This window comes from Lampetra fluviatilis, chromosome 21 (assembly GCF_964198595.1).
Source record: "Lampetra fluviatilis chromosome 21, kcLamFluv1.1, whole genome shotgun sequence".
In the NCBI taxonomy this organism is placed as follows: domain Eukaryota; kingdom Metazoa; phylum Chordata; class Hyperoartia; order Petromyzontiformes; family Petromyzontidae; genus Lampetra; species Lampetra fluviatilis.
Window position 1 is genome coordinate 1,306,795 of NC_136295.1, and position 19,670 is coordinate 1,326,464.

At 43.1% G+C, this 19,670-nt stretch overlaps 1 protein-coding gene across 3 annotated transcripts in view; it reads left to right on the forward strand.

Moving 5' to 3' along the window:
* Window positions 1–19,670, forward strand: part of IFT88 (intraflagellar transport 88) — a 106,392-nt gene that overhangs the window by 29,930 nt on the left and 56,792 nt on the right. For all 3 annotated transcript variants that reach the window (XM_078865835.1, XM_078865836.1, XM_078865837.1), the window contains exons 7-12: window positions 36–105; window positions 6,036–6,126; window positions 11,928–12,032; window positions 14,079–14,181; window positions 16,177–16,291; window positions 18,632–18,863. In XM_078865835.1, the coding sequence (XP_078721961.1) occupies window positions 36–105; window positions 6,036–6,126; window positions 11,928–12,032; window positions 14,079–14,181; window positions 16,177–16,291; window positions 18,632–18,863 (716 nt within the window). The remainder of the gene's footprint in view (window positions 1–35; window positions 106–6,035; window positions 6,127–11,927; window positions 12,033–14,078; window positions 14,182–16,176; window positions 16,292–18,631; window positions 18,864–19,670) is intronic.

Sequence of the window (19,670 nt, forward strand, 5' to 3'; positions counted from 1 at the left end):
GATATGAGTTGCACGTATTATTATGTTTTGGTCAGGCGCTGCATTTGACCCAATGGGCCAGTCCCGAGGACCAGCACCTCCACTGGAGACAAAAGGAGAGGACACGTGAGTTTGTGTGGCAAGTGACCTGTGCACGCATGACGTGCAGTGGTTGGCTGTAACTATGTGTATTTGTTTTAATATCTGATTATTAAATGTCTACAGCTACTGTAATTATACGTTCTATGTTATGCCCCTTCGATAGAAACACATTTGGTCACAGTTGGCTTAGATGGTCAAACCATTGCTTCTTTTCTGCAACATCAGACTTTATTTCAGCTCGTAAGGCCCTTTGAGCTCAGCAGCTCTGTTACAAGGACAACTACAGCTCAAGACCGTCGGCAGTGGCAGCAGTTATGGACATTGCGGGGTGGGAATGTGTAAAATAACCAAAGCTAAAACAACAAATCTATATATATAAAAGTCAAACATTGTGTGTGGGTTTGTGGCAGGTTTGTGTGTGGGTTTGTGTGTGGTCGCGCGCTTGGCTCTCCAATGGTGGGGTTTTCGTAAATAAAAATCGCCAGGTACCACGCCGTAAGCCCCGCGGTGAGCAAGCGCTATTCCTTTTTCACATCCGTCAACTTTAAATTAGTTTAATTAGCGATTTAGTGTGATTTTTGTGCGCTATCTCTTTATTTATTTATGACACATGCACGACCATACCAACTCACGAGCCTTTGGTGGGGGGGACGGCCCATGCCAAGTCGCACACCTTTGGTGGGAGTGAGGGGGACATTTTATTTGCGTAAAAAATGCTATAACAATGCACTAAACGCTCAGATAAATTCTTCACTGTGTGATGTCCCCCTCACCCCGATGCGTGCAGTTATTACAACTATACAGTTGCTAGATGCTAGGCCATAGATATTACTGCAGAGCGGCCGGGGAGATCGTGGCTGGTGGGTGGGGGGGTCAGGGGTAGCACATTTTTAAGAGTAGTTTTGAATTATTTTTAAGACCCGGGCAACGCCGGGTATGTATGTTGCACTTCTTTCGCACCGTACGTAGCCAGCAGTGATAATTGGAGGTACGGGAGAAGGACAAAAAACTAAACACACAAAGCAGTTCTTAAGAAATTAGTTCTGAATCTATATGATTTAAAAGCGCATCGCTCCAGTGGCTTCCTAATATCGGAAGGAAGAACATTCCAGATGGCTGCAGAAACGCATCTAAAAACGCACGATGCAGTGACTGTCTTTGTTCTTAAACACAAATCAAAAACAGTTTAAAAAAATTAGCATCACATAACACGTGCCTCAGACAACAATGAAGTTAGTTATAGCATTCGCAATAGCGGCAGATGTAATCCTGCAGCATGGCCTTAAAACATGAGATTAAGAAGGTAAATGTTGAATATTAAGATTGGTAATGAGGACAGGTTTAATTAATGTGTTGCCATACCCAATGAGCCATGCTTATTTGGTCTCGTTTTTCCTGCTTAAAAAGCCTGATAATACAGCATTATTTTTTACTCTTTCATTGAATAATGGGACAATATTTTATATTGAAACGCTGTGTTTTATATATGAAATTGATGAGTTGTCACATGTTGTAGCGTTTTACACCTGCAGTTCTGTATTATCTAATTGGCTCACTTTGCTGACAAACAAGGTTTGTTGAATAATGTATGGCTTCTGTTTTAGATGGCTGAGTACAGTATTCCCAAAGGTGTTGGATTGCCCAGAGTATCTTTGCGATGGATAACTGCTTTTATCTATGGTCATAGAAGCAGCTCATATGGTAATAAGAGTTTGAAATATCTTTATAGCGCAGGGCTTGATGATGCAACATATAACAGGCAATGGAAGCTGCAGGCCCGCTGGCTACTTTGTGGAACTTACACTCTGCATGGTAGTTTCAAAAGCTGCTGGCAGCAAAGGCGTGTATCACAAAAAATAGTCAATCTGGCATTGCGGAGTGCATATACTGCACGCACTTTCCTCCCAACACCACTGCTGGAGAGGTATTAACTGTTAAGTAGTAATCAATAAGACTATATTTATTCATGTTTTTATTGTCAGGAATTAACACTTTTATATTTTTACTTTAGAGTATCATGTATTTCTTTACCATATTAAGCATATGTTGCTCATGGCTCATGCGTTAATTTATACCCATATATGCACATATCCACGTGTGTTAACGTGTGTGTGGTGTGTGTTTATATTAATGTGTGTGTGAATGTGGGTGCATATTAATGTGCGTGTGGGTATGTGTGGGTGCACCTGGCCTGGCACAGGCGCCACGGTGACGTCACTTAGTGGCGAATGGCAGGTATTGGTATTAGTATTGGTGTGAGTGCATATATGGGGAGCGTTGGCGCCATTGGTTAGACCACTGCGCTACAAACCTAGCTACCTGAGTTTGATTCCTGCTCATGACCAACACCAGTGGCGATTATCTGAACTCGTCCTATGCCTCCCCGAGGTCGACTCAGCCTCAAATGAGTACCTGGTGTGGTGTGTATTCAACATCTCCACTGGGGAGACAAAGGCAGTAGGGCATGGTGCGGGCCACCCACTCCCTCCTGTACCGTGCCGGCCTTTATAGGTGCTCGCTAACAGGACTGGTCCCAATAGTCTGTGAAGGCTCGAAGGGGGGATCTTTCTCTTTGTGTAAGCACCCACACAAAAATGTGTGTGTGGGTGCTTACAAATGTGTGTGGGTGCATATGTGTGTGTGTGGGGGTGTGTATGAATGTGTGTGAGGAGCGATAGTGTAGTGGTAAGCACGCTGCATTATGGACTTGGCGACCCGGGTTCGATTCCCGCTCACGGCCAACACCAGTGACGGTTATCCTTTATTGGGCCTCCCTCTAGGTTGACTTAGCTTCAAATGAGTACCTGGTGTGGTGTGTAAATATCGTCGCTGGGGATACAAAGGTGGCCGGGCATGCTGTACCGTGCCACCCATCCCCTCGTGTGCCCAAAAGTCTGTTAAGTTTATCTAGGGGATCTTTGTCTTTATATTAATGTCTGTGTGTGTCACTGTATTTGAATCTGTCGGACCAATTTTCTGTTCACCTTGGGGTGCGAAAGGGATGTTCTCTGGCCCCAACACCATGTTGTTCGAGAAGCTTTCCGTGCATGTGCAGTGAGGGAAAAAGTATTTGATCCCCTGCTGATTTTGTACGTTTGCCCACTGTCAAACGCCAAATAGATGATACCTTTTGCAAGGAATCAAGTCTGCATGAACCACACCGAGTAATCTTGATTTTAAGCGTTCATGACTGCAGGGATCCATACTCTTTGGTTCTATCGGTAAAGTCACGTGGGTAGAAAGAACCAAAGACCACACGGAGTACTTGTGGTGAACATGCAAATAAAACATACTCTTGTAATACAGTGAGGGAAAAAAGTATTTGATCCCCTGCTGATTTTGTACGTTTGCCCACTGACAAAGAAATGATCAGTCTATAATTTTAATGGTAGGTTTATTTGAACAGTGAGAGACAGAATAACAACAACAAAATCCAGAAAAACGCATATCAAAAATGTTATAAATTGATTTGCATTTTAATGAGGGAAATAAGTATTTGACCCCCTATCAATCAGAAAGATTTCTGGCTCCCAGGTGTCTTTTATACAGGTAAGAGTGTGCTCCTAATCTCAGCTTGTTACCTGTATAAAAGACACCTGTTCACAGAAGCAATCAATCAGATTTCAAACTCTCCACCATGGCCAAGACCAAATAGCTCTCCAAGGATGTCAGGGACAAGATTGTAGACCTTCACAAGGCTGGAATGGGCTACAAGACCATCGCCAAGCAGCTTGGTGAGAAGGTGACAACAGTTGGTGCGATTATTCGCAAATGGAAGAAACACAAAATAACTGTCAATCTCCCTCGGCCTGGGGCTCCATGCAAGATCTCACCTCGTGGAGTTGCAATGATCATGAGAACGGTGAGGAATCAGCCCAGAACTACATGGGAGGATCTTGTCAATGATCTCAAGGCAGCTGGGACTATAGTCACCAAGAAAACAGTTGGTAGCACACTACGCTGTGAAGGACTGAAATCCTGCAGCGCCCGCAAGGTCGCCCTGCTCAAGAAAGCACATATACATGCCCGTCTGAAGTTTGCCAATGAACATCTGAATGATTCAGAGGACAACTGGGTGAAAGTGTTGTGGTCAGATGAGACCAAAATGGAGCTCTTTGGCATCAACTCAATTCGCCATGTTTGGAGGAGGAGGAATGCTGCCTATGACCCCAAGAACACCATCCCCACCGTCAAACATGGAGGTGGAAACATTATGCTTTGGGGGTGTTTTTCTGCTAAGGGGACAGGACAACTTCACCGCATCAAAGGAACGATGGATGGGGCCATGTACCGTCAAATCTTGGGTGAGAACCTCCTTCCCTCAGCCAGGGCATTGAAAATGGGTCGTGGATGGGTATTCCAGCATGACAATGACCCAAAACACACGGCCAAGGCAACAAAGGAGTGGCTCAAGAAGAAGCACATTAAGGTCCTGGAGTGGCTTAGCCAGTCTCCAGACCTTAATCCCATAGAAAATCTGTGGAGGGAGCTGAAGGTTCGAGTTTCCAAACGTCAGCCTCGAAACCTTAATGACTTGGAGAAGATCTGCAAAGAGGAGTGGGACAAAATCCCTCCTGAGATGTGTGCAAACCTGGTGGGCAACTACAAGAAACGTCTGACCTCTGTGATTGCCAACAAGGGGTTTGCCACCAAGTACTAAGTCTTGTTTTGCAGAGGGGTCAAATACTTATTTCCCTCATTAAAATGCAAATCAATTTATACAATTTTTGACATGCGTTTTTATGGATTTTTATGTTGTTATTCTGTCTCTCACTGTTCAAATAAACCTACCATTAAAATTATAGACTGATCATTTCTTTGTCAGTGGGCAAACGTACAAAATCAGCAGGGGATCAAATACTTTTTTGCCTCACTGTACCGGTGAAATTTCCACCTGGTATAGATACAATAGGAGGCTGATTGAAGTCCAGGGATGGCGCCCTATTGGTCATGTATGTGGATGATGTGGTGATTGCTGCCCACTCTGAGAAGGAGTTGTAAATGCTACTGCTGAACCTGTAGAATGCTACTAAGTGATGGGGCCTTACCGTTAGCCCTATAAAAAATCCCCTCTCTCAACTCCCCATCAGTGATGGGGCATTTGTGGAGAGTGGAGAAGTTTCTCTACTTAGGCAGTATGCATATGTCCAGCTCCGATTTGACAGCCGAGGTCTCACTCCAAATCAGTCGAGCGGAATTATCTTTTCATCAGCTGCGTAACATTGTGTGTAAGCTACATGGCCTGTCGCTCTATACAAAGCTCCAGGTCTTCTCAGCCACAGTTATTCCCTGCCTTCTCTATGCTTGGGAAACGTGGAGGCCCCCTATAAAGGAACATCGGCACTGGTTTGAAACATTCAGGCCAGCCTGCGTACGATCCATCCTGGGTTTAAGCAGACTGGATTGTATGAGGAGTTCACAGGCCCTTGAAAGATTGGACACATTTCCATCAGTGAGCTCCTCCGGAAAATCGAGGCTGCATTGGGTGGGTCATGTTGCCCGCATGCCCAGCCACCGCATGCCCAAGCAGTTTCTGTTTGGCTGCATGAGGCTAAATGGAGCGGCAAGGGCTCGAGAAGAGATAGTCTGATGTGGTACAGAAGGCTGTGCAGCTGACTGGACTTACAGATGACTGGTACCAGCAGTGTCAAGATCACCCTCTGTGGTGGAGGTTAGTGAAGGATCCTGCTGGGGAGTTGGAGGCAGAGGAGCGACGCTCACAACAACCGAGCATAGTGCCGGGTGGTTAAAACGTAGAAAGTTGATAGTTGGTAGCACAGTTGGTGCATCTTTCAGTCATCTCAGTCAATCAACCCATGGCACCTGGGTCTGTTCCATGATCTCCTGCCAGCGGTCCTTTGACACATTACGTGGCCTCAAAGTGCACCTGGCCTGGCACAGGCGCAGTGGGGACGTCATTTCCGCTTGGTGGCGAACGGTGGTTGTTGTTGCAGGCCGGAGGAGAAGCTGAAGCAAATGGAGAAGAAGGTGATGCTGCTGGTGGAGGAGAGCGTCATGGCAGGCAGCCGTGGGGATCTGACCCTGGTTAGCACCGTACATGCATTTCCACTGCACACTTTATGATGGCGAAATTACTCGTTATCATTAATCTCTCATCAACACTGCACAACGATACCACAATGCTCACTTGCTGGAGGTGGCACATTCCTTTGTACACAGCTATTTAACTGTATACACATTGCGTAATTTTTGCGCAATGTGTATACAGTTCAATAACTGTATACACATTGCGTAATTTTTGTTTGGAATGTATTTCATTGTCTGCATTTTTCCAAAAAAATATGACTACATTCGCAGTTATTTTATTCATAGGTGCAGTACGTTAATGGTTCCAATGGAATAGAACTTAGTTGTCACAAACATACAAAAATGCTTGTTTCTGTCACGTACAAACCAGAGTAAGCTTACTCTTAGGTTTTTTCGGTAAAGTCACGTAGGTAAAAAATAAAATTAAAATTAATAAAAGGTAAGCCACAAGCAGTATATATACAAAGTCGGGTCTCTTAGAATTTCTCTTTACTTGATACAGCAATTGTGCTGTGACGGTTCCACCTGAAGACGGAAGCTTGTGTTGCCTCCGAAACGTCGTGATTTTTATTTTACTTTTATTAATTTTAATTTTATTTTTTACCTACGTGACTTTACCGAAAAAACCTAAGAGTATGAATCCTTGCAGTCACAAAAGCTTCAAATCTAGAATCAGAGTAAGCTTGTGGGAGGTGGCTAGACATCTCAGATAGTATGTGTTGGAGCAGGAAATCAGGATCGCTAAATTCAAGGGGTTCGAATCCACACAACGACCCAGGTTCACACGTGCAGCATGTGGATTGGACTTGGTCGCAAATATTTATTTCACAACTAATTTGGCTTAAGCCAGTGCCAAGGGATAGACTTTTACTAAATGCAACCCAGCTCACAGATGTCCAGTAGTTTTCACAGGTGTCTCAACAAGGTTATATAATTCAGCTCCTGGTTGAATAAAGCATAGTTACTGACTGTAAAAGTGTGTAATGTGGTATTGATTATGTTCTGGGAAACACTCAATATAGCATGCAAGTGCTCATCTGGTACTGGATGGAGTGCCTCTTGAAGTGATACTATGAGTAGAGTACGTCTGTGATATCATCTGCCAGAACTGTCTGCTAGCATCCTGCTTTGTCAGCTAGGCACATTTAAGTCCTGATAGAATGTTATTTTCACTCATGACATAGCTATTGGAACAATTGTGATACTATCGGTGTAAAAACACACGTGCTTGGTGCCGCACATGTAAACTTTAGTCTTTGGGTACGATTACGCATTTGTTAAAACACACAGACCTGTACATGTAGGGTACAGAAAAGGTAACGCGTGCACCTGCAAGCTGGAAAATTCTGTAGCTTGTGTGGCATCACAGCGCGTGTTGCGTGCATGACTTAACAATCTTGCCAGGAGGAGAATTGACAGTGGGTGTTGGTGAGAATCAGCACCAATATGGCACTCTCTTGGTGAAAGCAAACATCAAACTTGAGCCATTACTGTGGCCAGGGCAGCTTGGGGCTTACCGACGTGCGTTTGCTGCACCTCTTGACAGATTCACATGCGCACTGCACCCTCTCTGTAAACGTATGGAATGTCCCAGTAGTCTGGTACTTGTAGAAAATAATACTGGTGGGCAACAGACTAAACTAAACTATTTTTTATTTTACCAGTTAAGGCCCACCGAGCTATACAGCTCTTTTTCAGAAATGATATCTCAGCGAAGTGGCTTATCATGTGGAAATTTGTAGCAGACAAATTCTTTTAAAGGCATGTTTCTAAATTTGGAGGGAAAAATCGGAGGACTCAGAGAAAAATCCACGCGACCACAGGGAGAGAGCCATGAAAGCTCCGAATATACAGGCATCAGGCTCAGGATCGAACCCATGCTTTCCTGGTCGTGGGTTCGATGGCGTCGCACCGGCACGGCCATCAAGCTCACCGTACGTGCCACTGATGTGCCACTGAGCGTACCAAATGGATACGGCCTCTCCTAAGGGGGTGACTGCTTGATTTCTATGTTTAGACTTAAAACTTTCGTGACTAACGGAGTTCATCTTCTTGGTTCTTTCAGTGAAGTCACGTAGATAGAAAACAAAAATTAAAAGCAAAAAACCCACGACGTTTCGGTCTTTTTCAGGTGGAGAGAAAAGAGGGGGCAAACCTCCAAATGTAGCTGCGTATAAGGGCTCCAGAGTGAGTGGGCGGGGGAAAGGGCTGCGTAAGAGACAGGGGGAGAGAGAGGGGGTGGGGAAGAGATAGGGGAGGGGAGGAGAGAGGGGTAGAGATGGGAGGAGGGAGGAATTGCACCTCGGTACACCCATTAGACAATGGGGGGGAGGAATGGGGCAGAGACAGGGGGAGAGAGAGGGGGTTTAAGCAGAGATGGGGGGGGAAGAGATGGGAGGGGGGGAATTGACAGGGGGAGAGAGAGAGGTGAGGCAGAGATGGGGGGGGGGTAAATATGTGAGGAGGAGGGAATTGCACCTCGGTACACCCATCAGACAATGGGGGGGGTGGAGAAGGAATGGGGGATAAACAAATTCAAGTGCTCCACTTCCAATTTGATTTCGCTGCTCGGTCCCTCCAACAGTGGACGGCAGCAAGAATCGGTGGGATGCATTGAGGAGAACATGAAGCTCAGCCGCACGCTTCCATCAGCCAATCACACGTGGCTTTGGCCAAGACGGGCGATCGCTGGCACTTTTATCGGTTCCCCCTGATGTCATTGGCTTATCGTGTAATTAACAGCTTAACTCTGCCGGCTTAATCATACGTTCTATATTTACCTGACCTGAATGCGATGGTGAGCAATTGCTGGAGGTCACAGGCAACTCATCTTATTTTGGGCAATGTGTCTCAGCAGTGCTTGGAATCTCAGTAACTCTGCCTGAACTTCAGTGTTGCAGACCGTGGAATGCTTTCATTACATCCGCCTCCCCCTTAATGACTCTTACATCACTAGGGAAGTTTGTTTCTTTCTGAGAATAATTGTAAGCCTCAAACATGCACTAAATCAACGTTTTTAATTATAAACTATTTAAAATATACAATGTGTTTCAAGGGTATTAAAAGTAGAACATTTTTGTAAATATTAAGTATTATTAATTTCTATTTTTTTTATGTAGACCACAGACAACATATTTAATAACATTGCACAAATACACGTGGATGATCAGAATGGGAAAGGGTTACTAGTCAATATGATATCTCTAACTGAAATGTTCTGATCAAAGTGTTCCTCTTCCTGTCTCTCAGTGTAAGCATGCACCTCTCCACGATTGTTGTTGATGTGCTTTTTCAACATTTGTTCCATCTTCTTTGTCAACGACCACGTTTGTGATTCATTGTATTGTTTATTCTTTGGTTCTTTCGGTAAAGTCACGTATAAAGATAAAATAATAAATAAAATTAAATACTAGCATACGACGTTTCGATTGCAACACAAGCAATCATCATCAGGTATAAATTAAATAGAAACACAAATCTAGTATACTTAGAAATGTAATGTAATACAACAGAGAGTCGGATAACATAACAGTCAACACCCTATCTGGTTGATTACGTTCTTCCTGAGAATGCTAAATTTGAGAGAGAGATTAAACACAGAACCAGAAACATAGACAGACATATAAGCAGACAGATATCACAGAGATACATAGAGATAGAGCAAAAATAGGCACAAAGAGACACTACGCCTTTGTGTCGAGGCCTTAAATAGAGAAAGGGGGGGGGGCGGGGGTGGGGAGAGAGGGAGGGGTTAGAGAAATTAGCATGTCCATGAGTGGAAACGGTGAGTGGCAAGGTGTAAAAAGCTTGAGAGAGGGGGGCAGGGGCGGAGAGAGGGGTTAGAGAAATTAGCATGTCAATGAGTAGCACGATGAGTGGTACGGTACGAAAGCTTGAAAAAATTAGGAGGCAACGAGAGAGACACACTAAATTATCTAACCTAGCAAAAATTTCGAAATGTAATGCAATGCAACACAGAGGGTCGGTCAACACACAATTAACGCATAGCCTGGTTGATTACGTTCTTTCAAAGATTGCTAAATTAGAAGTTAAGTGTGAAATCTGAAAAAACACAGACACGAAGACCGATACACAAGCAGAGAGAGACAACGAAAAAACCCAGAGAGAGAGAGAAATAACTAACTTAAAACTTCCCCGTAGAAGTGGTTCAAACTTGATTTGGAGCTTTCGTGACTGCAGGAATTATTCTTTGGTTCTTTCGGTAAAGTCACATATAAAGATAAAATAATAAATTAAATTAAATACTAGCATACGACGTTTCAATTGCAACACAAGCAATCATCATCAGGTATAAATTAAATAGAAACACAAATCTAGTATACTTAGAAATGTAATGTAATACAACAGAGAGTCGGATAACATAACAGTCAACACCCTATCTGGTTGATTACGTTCTTCCTGAGAATGCTAAATTTGAGAGAGAGATTAAACACAGAACCAGAAACATAGACAGACATATAAGCAGACAGATATCACAGAGATACATAGAGAGAGAGCAAACATAGGCACAAAGAGACACTACGCCTCTGTGTCGAGGCCTTAAATAGAGAAAGGGGGGGGGGGGAGAGAGGGAGGGGTTAGAGAAATTAGCATGTCCATGAGTGGAAACGGTGAGTGGCAAGGTGTAAAAAGCTTGAGAGAGGGGGGCAGGGGCGGAGAGAGAGGGGTTAGAGAAATTAGCATGTAAATGAGTAGTACGATGAGTGGTACGGTACGAAAGCTTGAAAAAATATAATTCCTGCAGTCACGAAAGCTCCAAATCAATTTTGAACCACTTCTACGGGGAAGTTTTAAGTTTATTTTTCTCTCTCTCTCTCTGGGTTTTTTCGTTGTCTCTCTCTGCTTGTGTATCGGTCTTCGTGTCTGTGTTTTTTCAAATTTCACACTTAACTTCTAATTTAGCAATCTTTGGAAGAACGTAATCAACCAGGCTATGCGTTAATTGTGTGTTGACCGACCCTCTGTGTTGCATTGCATTACATTTCGAAATTTTTGCTAGGTTAGTTAATTTAGTGTGTCTCTCTCCCTGCCTCCAAATTTTTTCAAGTTTTCGTACCGTACCACTCATCGTGCTACTCATTGACATGCTAATTTCTCTAACCCGTTTCTCTCCGCCCCTGCCCCCCTCTCTCAAGCTTTTTACACCTTGCCACTCACCGTTTCCACTCATGGACATGCTAATTTCTCTAACCCCTCCCTCTCTCCCCACCCCCGCCCCCCCCTTTCTCTATTTAAGGCCTCGACACAAAGGCGTAGTGTCTCTTTGTGCCTATGTTTGCTCACTATGTATCTCTGTGATATCTGTCTGCTTATATGTCTGTCTATGTTTCTGGTTCTGTGTTTAATCTCTCTCTCAAATTTAGCATTCTCAGGAAGAACGTAATCAACCAGATAGGGTGTTGACTGTTATGTTATCCGACTCTCTGTTGTATTACATTACATTTCTAAGTATACTAGATTTGTGTTTCTATTTAATTTATACCTGATGATGATTGCTTGTGTTGCAATCGAAACGTCGTATGCTAGTATTTAATTTAATTTATTATTTTATCTTTATACGTGACTTTACCGAAAGAACCAAAGAATAATTCCTGCAGTCACGAAAGCTCCAAATCATTGTATTGTTGTGTTGTAACGTTTTGACCTGCCCCTCCTTGACATCTGTGAAAAAGAGCTTTATAGCTCATCAGATTCCTCGAGTATAGATACATTTGGATGATTCTGCCCTCCCGAGCTACAGAAACGAGTATCGGTGGTGGGCGTTGTCACGAATGCAGGCGCTGGAGAAAGCGAAGGATGCGGGGCGCAAGGAGAGGACGCTGGTTAGAGAGCGTGAGCAGGCGGCAGCCAGCGACAACACTAACCTCGACCTCACCTACGCCGTGAGCACCGCACGCAGCACGTTCAGTGGGCAGCCTTCAATCGCTGCAGAAAAGGGCATGGATGACAGATGTGATCGCTCTTCTTTCATCGATGGATAATGAAGAACAGTCAGCTACATGACTGCTGCAGCTACTAGAGCCCACACTGCCTATTCACATACCGTGGATCACATGATCCAACACTGCCCGCACTGCCTATTCATAGACCATGGATCACATGATCCATCACTGCCCCCACCGCCTATTCACAGACCATGAAACACATGATCCAGCACTGCCCACACTGCCGATTCATGGGTAATATCGCCGATATCCACCAAGCCTCCACAGAGCATATTGAATGGCTAATATCATCGATGTACACGTCATGTTACTAGTTTCACCTTGCCATACAAAAAAATAAGTACGTTCGCTTGACGCAGCATGCTCGCCATCCTGCACACACAACCGACACCCACGTCATCATCAATCTTATTAACATCGATGTCAGTTTATCAACATTCATCAACTCGGTTTGTTTTTGATGACCAAGTCGTGTCTATATTTGGCTGACCTCACTCAATGACTTTTGGCAGCCAGCGCTTTGAACAAATGACCAAAATAACTTTTGGTAGGGTCACACTTCAAATGTGGAGATCTTATAGAAGAAGCTGACAATCACCTTTGGAACCTCTTTGCCAGTAAAAAATATGATAATTGTTTTTTTACCCTTCTATCTGGCAACAAAACTGACACCTTTTTTTACAAGGAGTCATGTTTGCATAGACCACAATACCTGCAGCGATAATGCAAACAAAAAACAGAACTCTGATAATGTATGCACTGTCCTTGAAGTTGATTGGTCCACACCCGAGACAGCTTTCCTTAGAGCCTAGTCTCACATGGTGTTGGACATGGTGTTGGACCAGATGACGCCTTTTGGCGTCATCTGGTCCAACACCATGTGAGACTAGGCTCTAAGGAAAGCTGTCTCGGGTGTGGACCAATCAACTTCAAGGACAGTGCATACATTATCAGAGTTGTGTTTTTTGTTTGCATTATCGCAAACAAAAAACAATTATCAAGCTGACAATCATTTACGATTGGGATCAGATCCAGTAAGATTTTTGTCAGTGAATTGGGTGATCAATCTATGATGATGATGGAAATCAAAAGCAGATCACATTATGATTGGCGTATTAGCTTATATTCTTTCCTTTAAAATTGAGAGGTCATAACAGTCATTTCCATTGATAATTACCATGACTTCCTTTATTTTTTCAGATTCCAGATATGTTACACAATTGACACTTGACCTCTGTCATGCACATTAATCCCTACGTACGAAAAAGTAATCTACCTTCCTCCACATTGTCATCTCACAATCTTACTCGTGATGGAGGTGTAGGCACACCGCTCTCCGCTTAGCTTTGGAAAATCCCACCACGTATAAAATTGCCAAATGCAGCAGTTTTCCAGCCAAGGTCTTGGTTAACAAACCTGCATTGTCTGCATAATCCAAATATATCAAGGTGATTTTTTAAAATGTATTATTTTGGGATGTGGTCGTCACTGGTGTGACAGCGTTGGGTTTTCCCATCCTTCGTTGTGCCGAGAAGGCGGTGGTGCCACCCTGTCTCCTTGAACTGATTGTTTTCGATTGTCCACTTGAAGGTTTTATTTTTTAAGGACAACTTGTGAAAATTTGCGATTGTCAATTCAGTTCTACTTGATTCTGCTCAAGATGTCCTCGATTATAAGGCTGCTTTTCTTGAAATTTGTATTGAGGGTATTTCGGCCAATATTTGGTGCGTCCGCTCATTCTCCACTTTGCTATCGACAACTAGAAATGTGGATGTGGTAATGGCAGTGACACCCTGATTGATAGACTTAAGTAGAGGAAACAACACATGTCTTTGTAGATATGTTAGTTCTTCTATTTGGTAATATATTCACTCAAGTGCACTGTTGTGAATTGTACTTGACGGACATTCATTTGTCATATCATAATTTGCTGCGATTGACTCGTGATGTTTGTGTCATTGTGAACTGTTTCTTATTGTACAGGTGATGTTTAACTTGGGTAACCAGTACGCTGCTAATGAAATGTACTCAGAGGCACTGAGTACCTACCAAGTAATTATCAAGAACAAGATGTTCAGTAGTGCAGGTGAGTGCCTCATTTGCCTTGTAGGTGTGTTGCCTAATAATCATTGGTTAAACATCGCTGACTTCGAGTTAATTTGCTGTCAAATACGGTAAGTCCTCACTTAACGTGTGTGCACATAACGTGTTTTCACTCTAACACGGTTTATCTATTGGGGAACACCTTTTGCGCAACGTGGAATGCGTCTCTTATAACGCGGAACGCACCCCATTATAGCACGGTTTCTGAGCTGATCGACGACACAACTACTTTCTTGAGCTGCTAGGCTGAGCCATATGGGCATTACTGGGTAAATGTGTGGAATGACGCCGTACTTAGCGGCGTACCCTCATCTCAGTATTTTTGTTTTTGTTAATTATTTGTATTGATCCAACCAGGGGGGGGGGGGTGGTGTACAACTTCTGCGACAGGTGAGTGGTGCATAGCGGCATCGGTGGCTCGGACAGACAACCAACGCTGACGTTTAGGACCGTACGTAGCATTATGTAGTACGTGCGTCAGATCCCCTTTCTTCCGGGAAGGAAGGGGGAAAGATGGGGGCGGGGAGTCAGTCTTATTTCAGGTTCAGTCAAGTCGACTCTGGGTCTCTGGAGTGGCAGTCACGAGGGGGGCCCAGATTTGGGTGAACTCCCCTTCCCTATTCCTCAGCTTCAGACTCAGGTGTTCTAACGCTGCTAGGGCGAATAGGGAGTTATGCCAGAGGGTTAATGAGGGGGCCCCATGATTTTTCCAGGAGCTCAGGATGTTTTTTCTAACTGGAATGTTGAATGCTTAGAGAAGAGTGTGTTGGTGCCTGGTGATGCCTTCGAGTTTAAGGCCCAGGAGGGAGGATTCACCTCATCTCAAGTCTTTTGTCCCACCATAGGAGGACTGCAGGCTCATTTTATTGTGCAAATGTGATTCACATTTGCATTGATTTATTTATGCTCCGCAATGTATTTACAGTAATTCCTCGCTGAACGCATTTATTCGCTTCACGCGCCACTTTTCAGGAACGCATCTACTGCATTAAATAAGGAAGTACTCTAAATGTATTCTGTGGTAATCAGGTAAATAATAATGTTTCGTCTTGAAATTTTGGGTAACGACAATCAAAGCATGTAGTTAACTAGGCAAGCCCTTTTTTGGGTTTATCTTTTGCAAGACGCCACATGGGCTTTCATAGCTACATAGGCTTCTTTTAAATTTGTCTGCAGATCATTTTCAATGTGGATTTAATCCACGACTGACACATAATTGACTAGTTTTGGCATTTATGTTATAGTCATTTCCAGCAGCCGGTTAGGAGGTCATGAACAACTTTATAACATGAATTTCCATGAACATCAAGCTACCATAAACCATTAACACTCCTGAATCATACACAATGAAAAACTGTAAATAATAAACGGTCATTCAAAATGAATAACGCTAATCCATGAACAACTCCACACTAAACCATTAACGATCATAAACTATCATAAACTATTGACAGCTAAACATCTTGGGAACCACTTTGTTGTATATCAGGATGTGAAAGAGCATTGTGTTGCTATGTTGTTCTCATTCCTTAGAAGGGATGAAGCCACTATGCAGTTGTCAAGTTTTATAGTCATGACAATGTTAAAGGCCACCCTAATCCTTTTTTTATTGGTGGCTGGATGAGGATGCTGATGGATCAGGGTACTGAACATAAATAATACATAGCCTCTTCTGGGTGAGCGAGTTATTGTAGAAATTCGCACAATACCATGCAGATTCTGTTTCAATTGTTAGTATTTGGATTTTATACGCGAGTGTGTCTACTCATAACAAGTATAGTATTATACAAATAACAGTCTCCTGGGTAATATCTCATGATTAAATGGTACTTCAATTACTATTTTGGTATGATTAACTAGCTCTGCATATTACTTGCTCATGCCTTCACTACTTTTTTTGGTAATTACAGATTTATTTTGTCACGGTGTTTTAAAAACTGAAATTTCATGTATGGTTGTGTCTGTGTGTGTGCATCAGGTCGGTTGAAGGTGAACATGGCCAATGTTTACCTCAAGCAAAAGAACTTCCCAAAGGCAATCAAGTTCTATCGCATGGCCCTGGACCAGGTGCCGTCCAGCCAGCGAGAGATGAGGTGATGATAACTTATAAATACAATCGGTTATTGTTATTATTATTATTGCTACGTTCAGCCTCTGCTCTTGGCTGAGATTACTTATTATTTCACGTGGTTGCTGAGCTTAGAGCCAAGGGACATTCCAACATCAAACGGCCGGTGCAAATAGCACCGTCAAAGATATAACAAATGAGAGTTAAAACATTTCTTAAATTGAGCAAGGTTTTTCTAAGAGCTCTGGAAAAAAGACCTGCAGTGTTGTATATTGAGTTGCCGAGTGGGTGGGTGACTGAGTTAGTGGCTAAGTGAACGATTGGATAGCTGAGTTAGTGAGTTGGTGAGTGAGTGGGTGGGTGAGTGGATGGGTGGGTGAACGTGTGTGTGTTTTGTGACCTGTACTGTGATGGTTGAACAGACTGTGGATGAGATGCAACGGGCAGTCTGGTATACCGAGTTGTCAGCGTGCGTGGAGCAAGCAATGAGTGAAGTTCACGGGAACAGTGACCATGGTTGTAGTAGCGATAGAAGAGTGATAAGGAGGTGACTGACCACCGGTGAGCGAGTGACTGAATTGAATGGGTGACTGCCGGCTTTATTTGCATTGAATGCTATTGAGTGCAGCAAGGTAGGAGCTGTCTACTCCATCTGAGCTAAGCATGATGGCACACCACTAGTCTAGAACTTTGGATGCAAAGGTTGGTGGAACGCACAAGCAAGTAGAACACGAAAACCCACTGCGTTACAAAGGGTGTTCGTTCGTGCGGATCTTTGAGTATTACACCTCGTATAAGCTTCCTCATATTTTATTTAAAAATAAACATTATATTATGTTCTAGATTTGAATCTTTCGTGACTGCAAGGATTCATACTCTTAGGTTTTTTCGGTAAAGTCACGTAGGTAGAAATAAATAATAATAATAATAAAAATACTATAAATAATAGAAATAAAAATTATAAATCACGACGTGATTTACTGTAACCAGCTGTGACGGTCCCACCTGATGACAGAGACTTGTGTTGCCTCTGAAACGGCGTGATATATACTTTTTATTTCTACTATTATTTATATTTTTATATTTTATTATTTATTTTTACCTACGTGACTTTACCGAGAAAACCTAAGAGTATCATATTATGTTTTTAATATAATTTAGATGTCTAATTATTATTGTAATCTTAACAGGCTAGATGTAATGGTATTATGCTATCATTTCCAGAATCTGATTGAAAGCATTAATATGGTTGATTGTAGAGGAATTTTTTATAAACCCAGCTTTCACATATGGTCAGTTGGCCTATACAATTATATGTATGAACTTGTGTTGATCTTCTTTCGCACTGTATGTAGCCAACCGTGCTAATCAGAGGTGTGGGGGAAGAACAACAAACTAAACACAAAAATCTATTCTAAAGAAATGAGTTTTCAATATAGATTATTTAAAAGTGCATAGCTCCAGTCTCTTCCTAATATTGAAAGGAAGAGCATTCCAGATGACCGCAGAAGCGCATCTGAAAGCGCGCGATGCAGTTACCATATTTTTTCGATGATTAGCAAAGGCCGCTGCGATGGTTTATGTTCCTTGACAAGATCAGCGAGGTATTGTGATTCATTTGTGACAAGCACCTTTGTGTGTAATAAGCGTGACCTGTTGCAATAATTTTTAAGGACAATTTGTATCCATCTGATGAGTGGCTAATGGGTCTATAAAGCCAGTGTTATAATCCCGTATGAACTGAAGAACGATTCTGTGATCAAGGTATTTGATTTCAGTGTAAACATTTAGTAAATAATCTTGATTTGAAGCAAAGAATTGTATTTAGTAAATAGGTCCACTTATTTTGTTCCAACAACTGGTGTCACTTCTCTGATAATGTCCGCACTTACACCATCTGGTTACCCCAGGAGTTTTCCCCTATTATATAATTGCGAAGGGCAGCATTTACTTTCTCATCGTGAATCAAATACTTTTTTTGCCATATCAGTGTCTTACCCATGCTTATTAAACCTTTTCCCATTGCGATATGACTGCAAGTTGCAGGCTGTGGTGCCGTTCACCGCTGAATCTCGGAATGCACAAGCGGCTCAGAGTTAGTTTGATTTAGAAAGGCATAGCGCCGCTGATTTTAAAGGCATTCTACTCACAGCAAAGAACTGTAGCGACACGACCACCGCACTCTATGATAGCTGGCGCCAAACTGTCACACGCCCTCCCGCATGGCCTTGTGGGATCCTCGGTACCGATAAAGTTATTCTATTTTAGTTTACGTTACATTTAAAGTTGTGCATATTAACTTTACTCCTGTTAAAAAAATAACACGGTGTTGCTGCCTCGCTCTCAACCTCTGCGCCTCCCGCAGGATGAAGATAATGCAGAACATTGGCGTGGCGTTCTTGCGCGTGGGCCATTACACCGAGGCGGTGTCGGCTTTCGAGCACATCATGAGCGAGAGCCCCGATCTGCGCGCTGCCTTCAACCTGACGCTCTGCTACTTTGCGCTGGGCGAGCACGAGCGCATCAAGCGAGCCTTCCAGCGCCTCGTCGCCGTGCCCCTTGGTGTCGGGGATGAGGACCGCTACACGCCACACAACGTGAGCTCAGCGCTCGCATCGTCACTCGCTCTCATAACTATGATCGTTGTTGTTACGCTTGTTTAGCGAGGAAAGCCTCAAATCCCCGAAACTCTGCCTCGAGTTTGCTTAGTTTTAGGTGACATGCGCAGGTGAGTAAACTGCAAAGTGGGGCTCAAGATAATTTGACCAAAACTAAAGTTAATAAATACAATAATGCACAAGGACACAACTGGAAAATACAGTGGAGTAAGCTGAAAATAAAAATCTATAAAAATATACAATGCAACTGGTATGGACCAGACATACCTATGCTGAAAAAATACTCAGCAAATTGCTCAGTTGGGATTACACAGAGTAGGCTACTCGTACAAAAGAGTATTCAGACTCATTGAGGCTTTTCTGGACAAATAAGCGTGATAAAATAATGACAGAAATAATAACATGTATGCCTAGGACAGTTATTGGAGGCACGAGAAGGGATTCCGTTCATTGGTAAACACTCATGTCAAGAGTATCAGCCAATGGAGGGAAGATGTGCAGGAGGTTCACTGTGGAGATAGAGCGTTTAATTAGCTCATGTGCAAGTTCTTGTTGTATTGATGCATGGCAGTAACGTGAGGGATGGTGATGACTTGGGAAGACTTTCATCCAGCAGTGGATTGATCATGGCTAGTGATGATAATTAAGTGAACACAGCTTACTTGCACATGCTGTTTTCTTGCGTGTGTTTGTGGGTTCTTGTATGCATGTTACATGAGGAGCGGTAGTTGTAGCGGTTAGTGCGCTGCACCACAAACCCGGCAACCGGGTTTAACTCCCACTCAC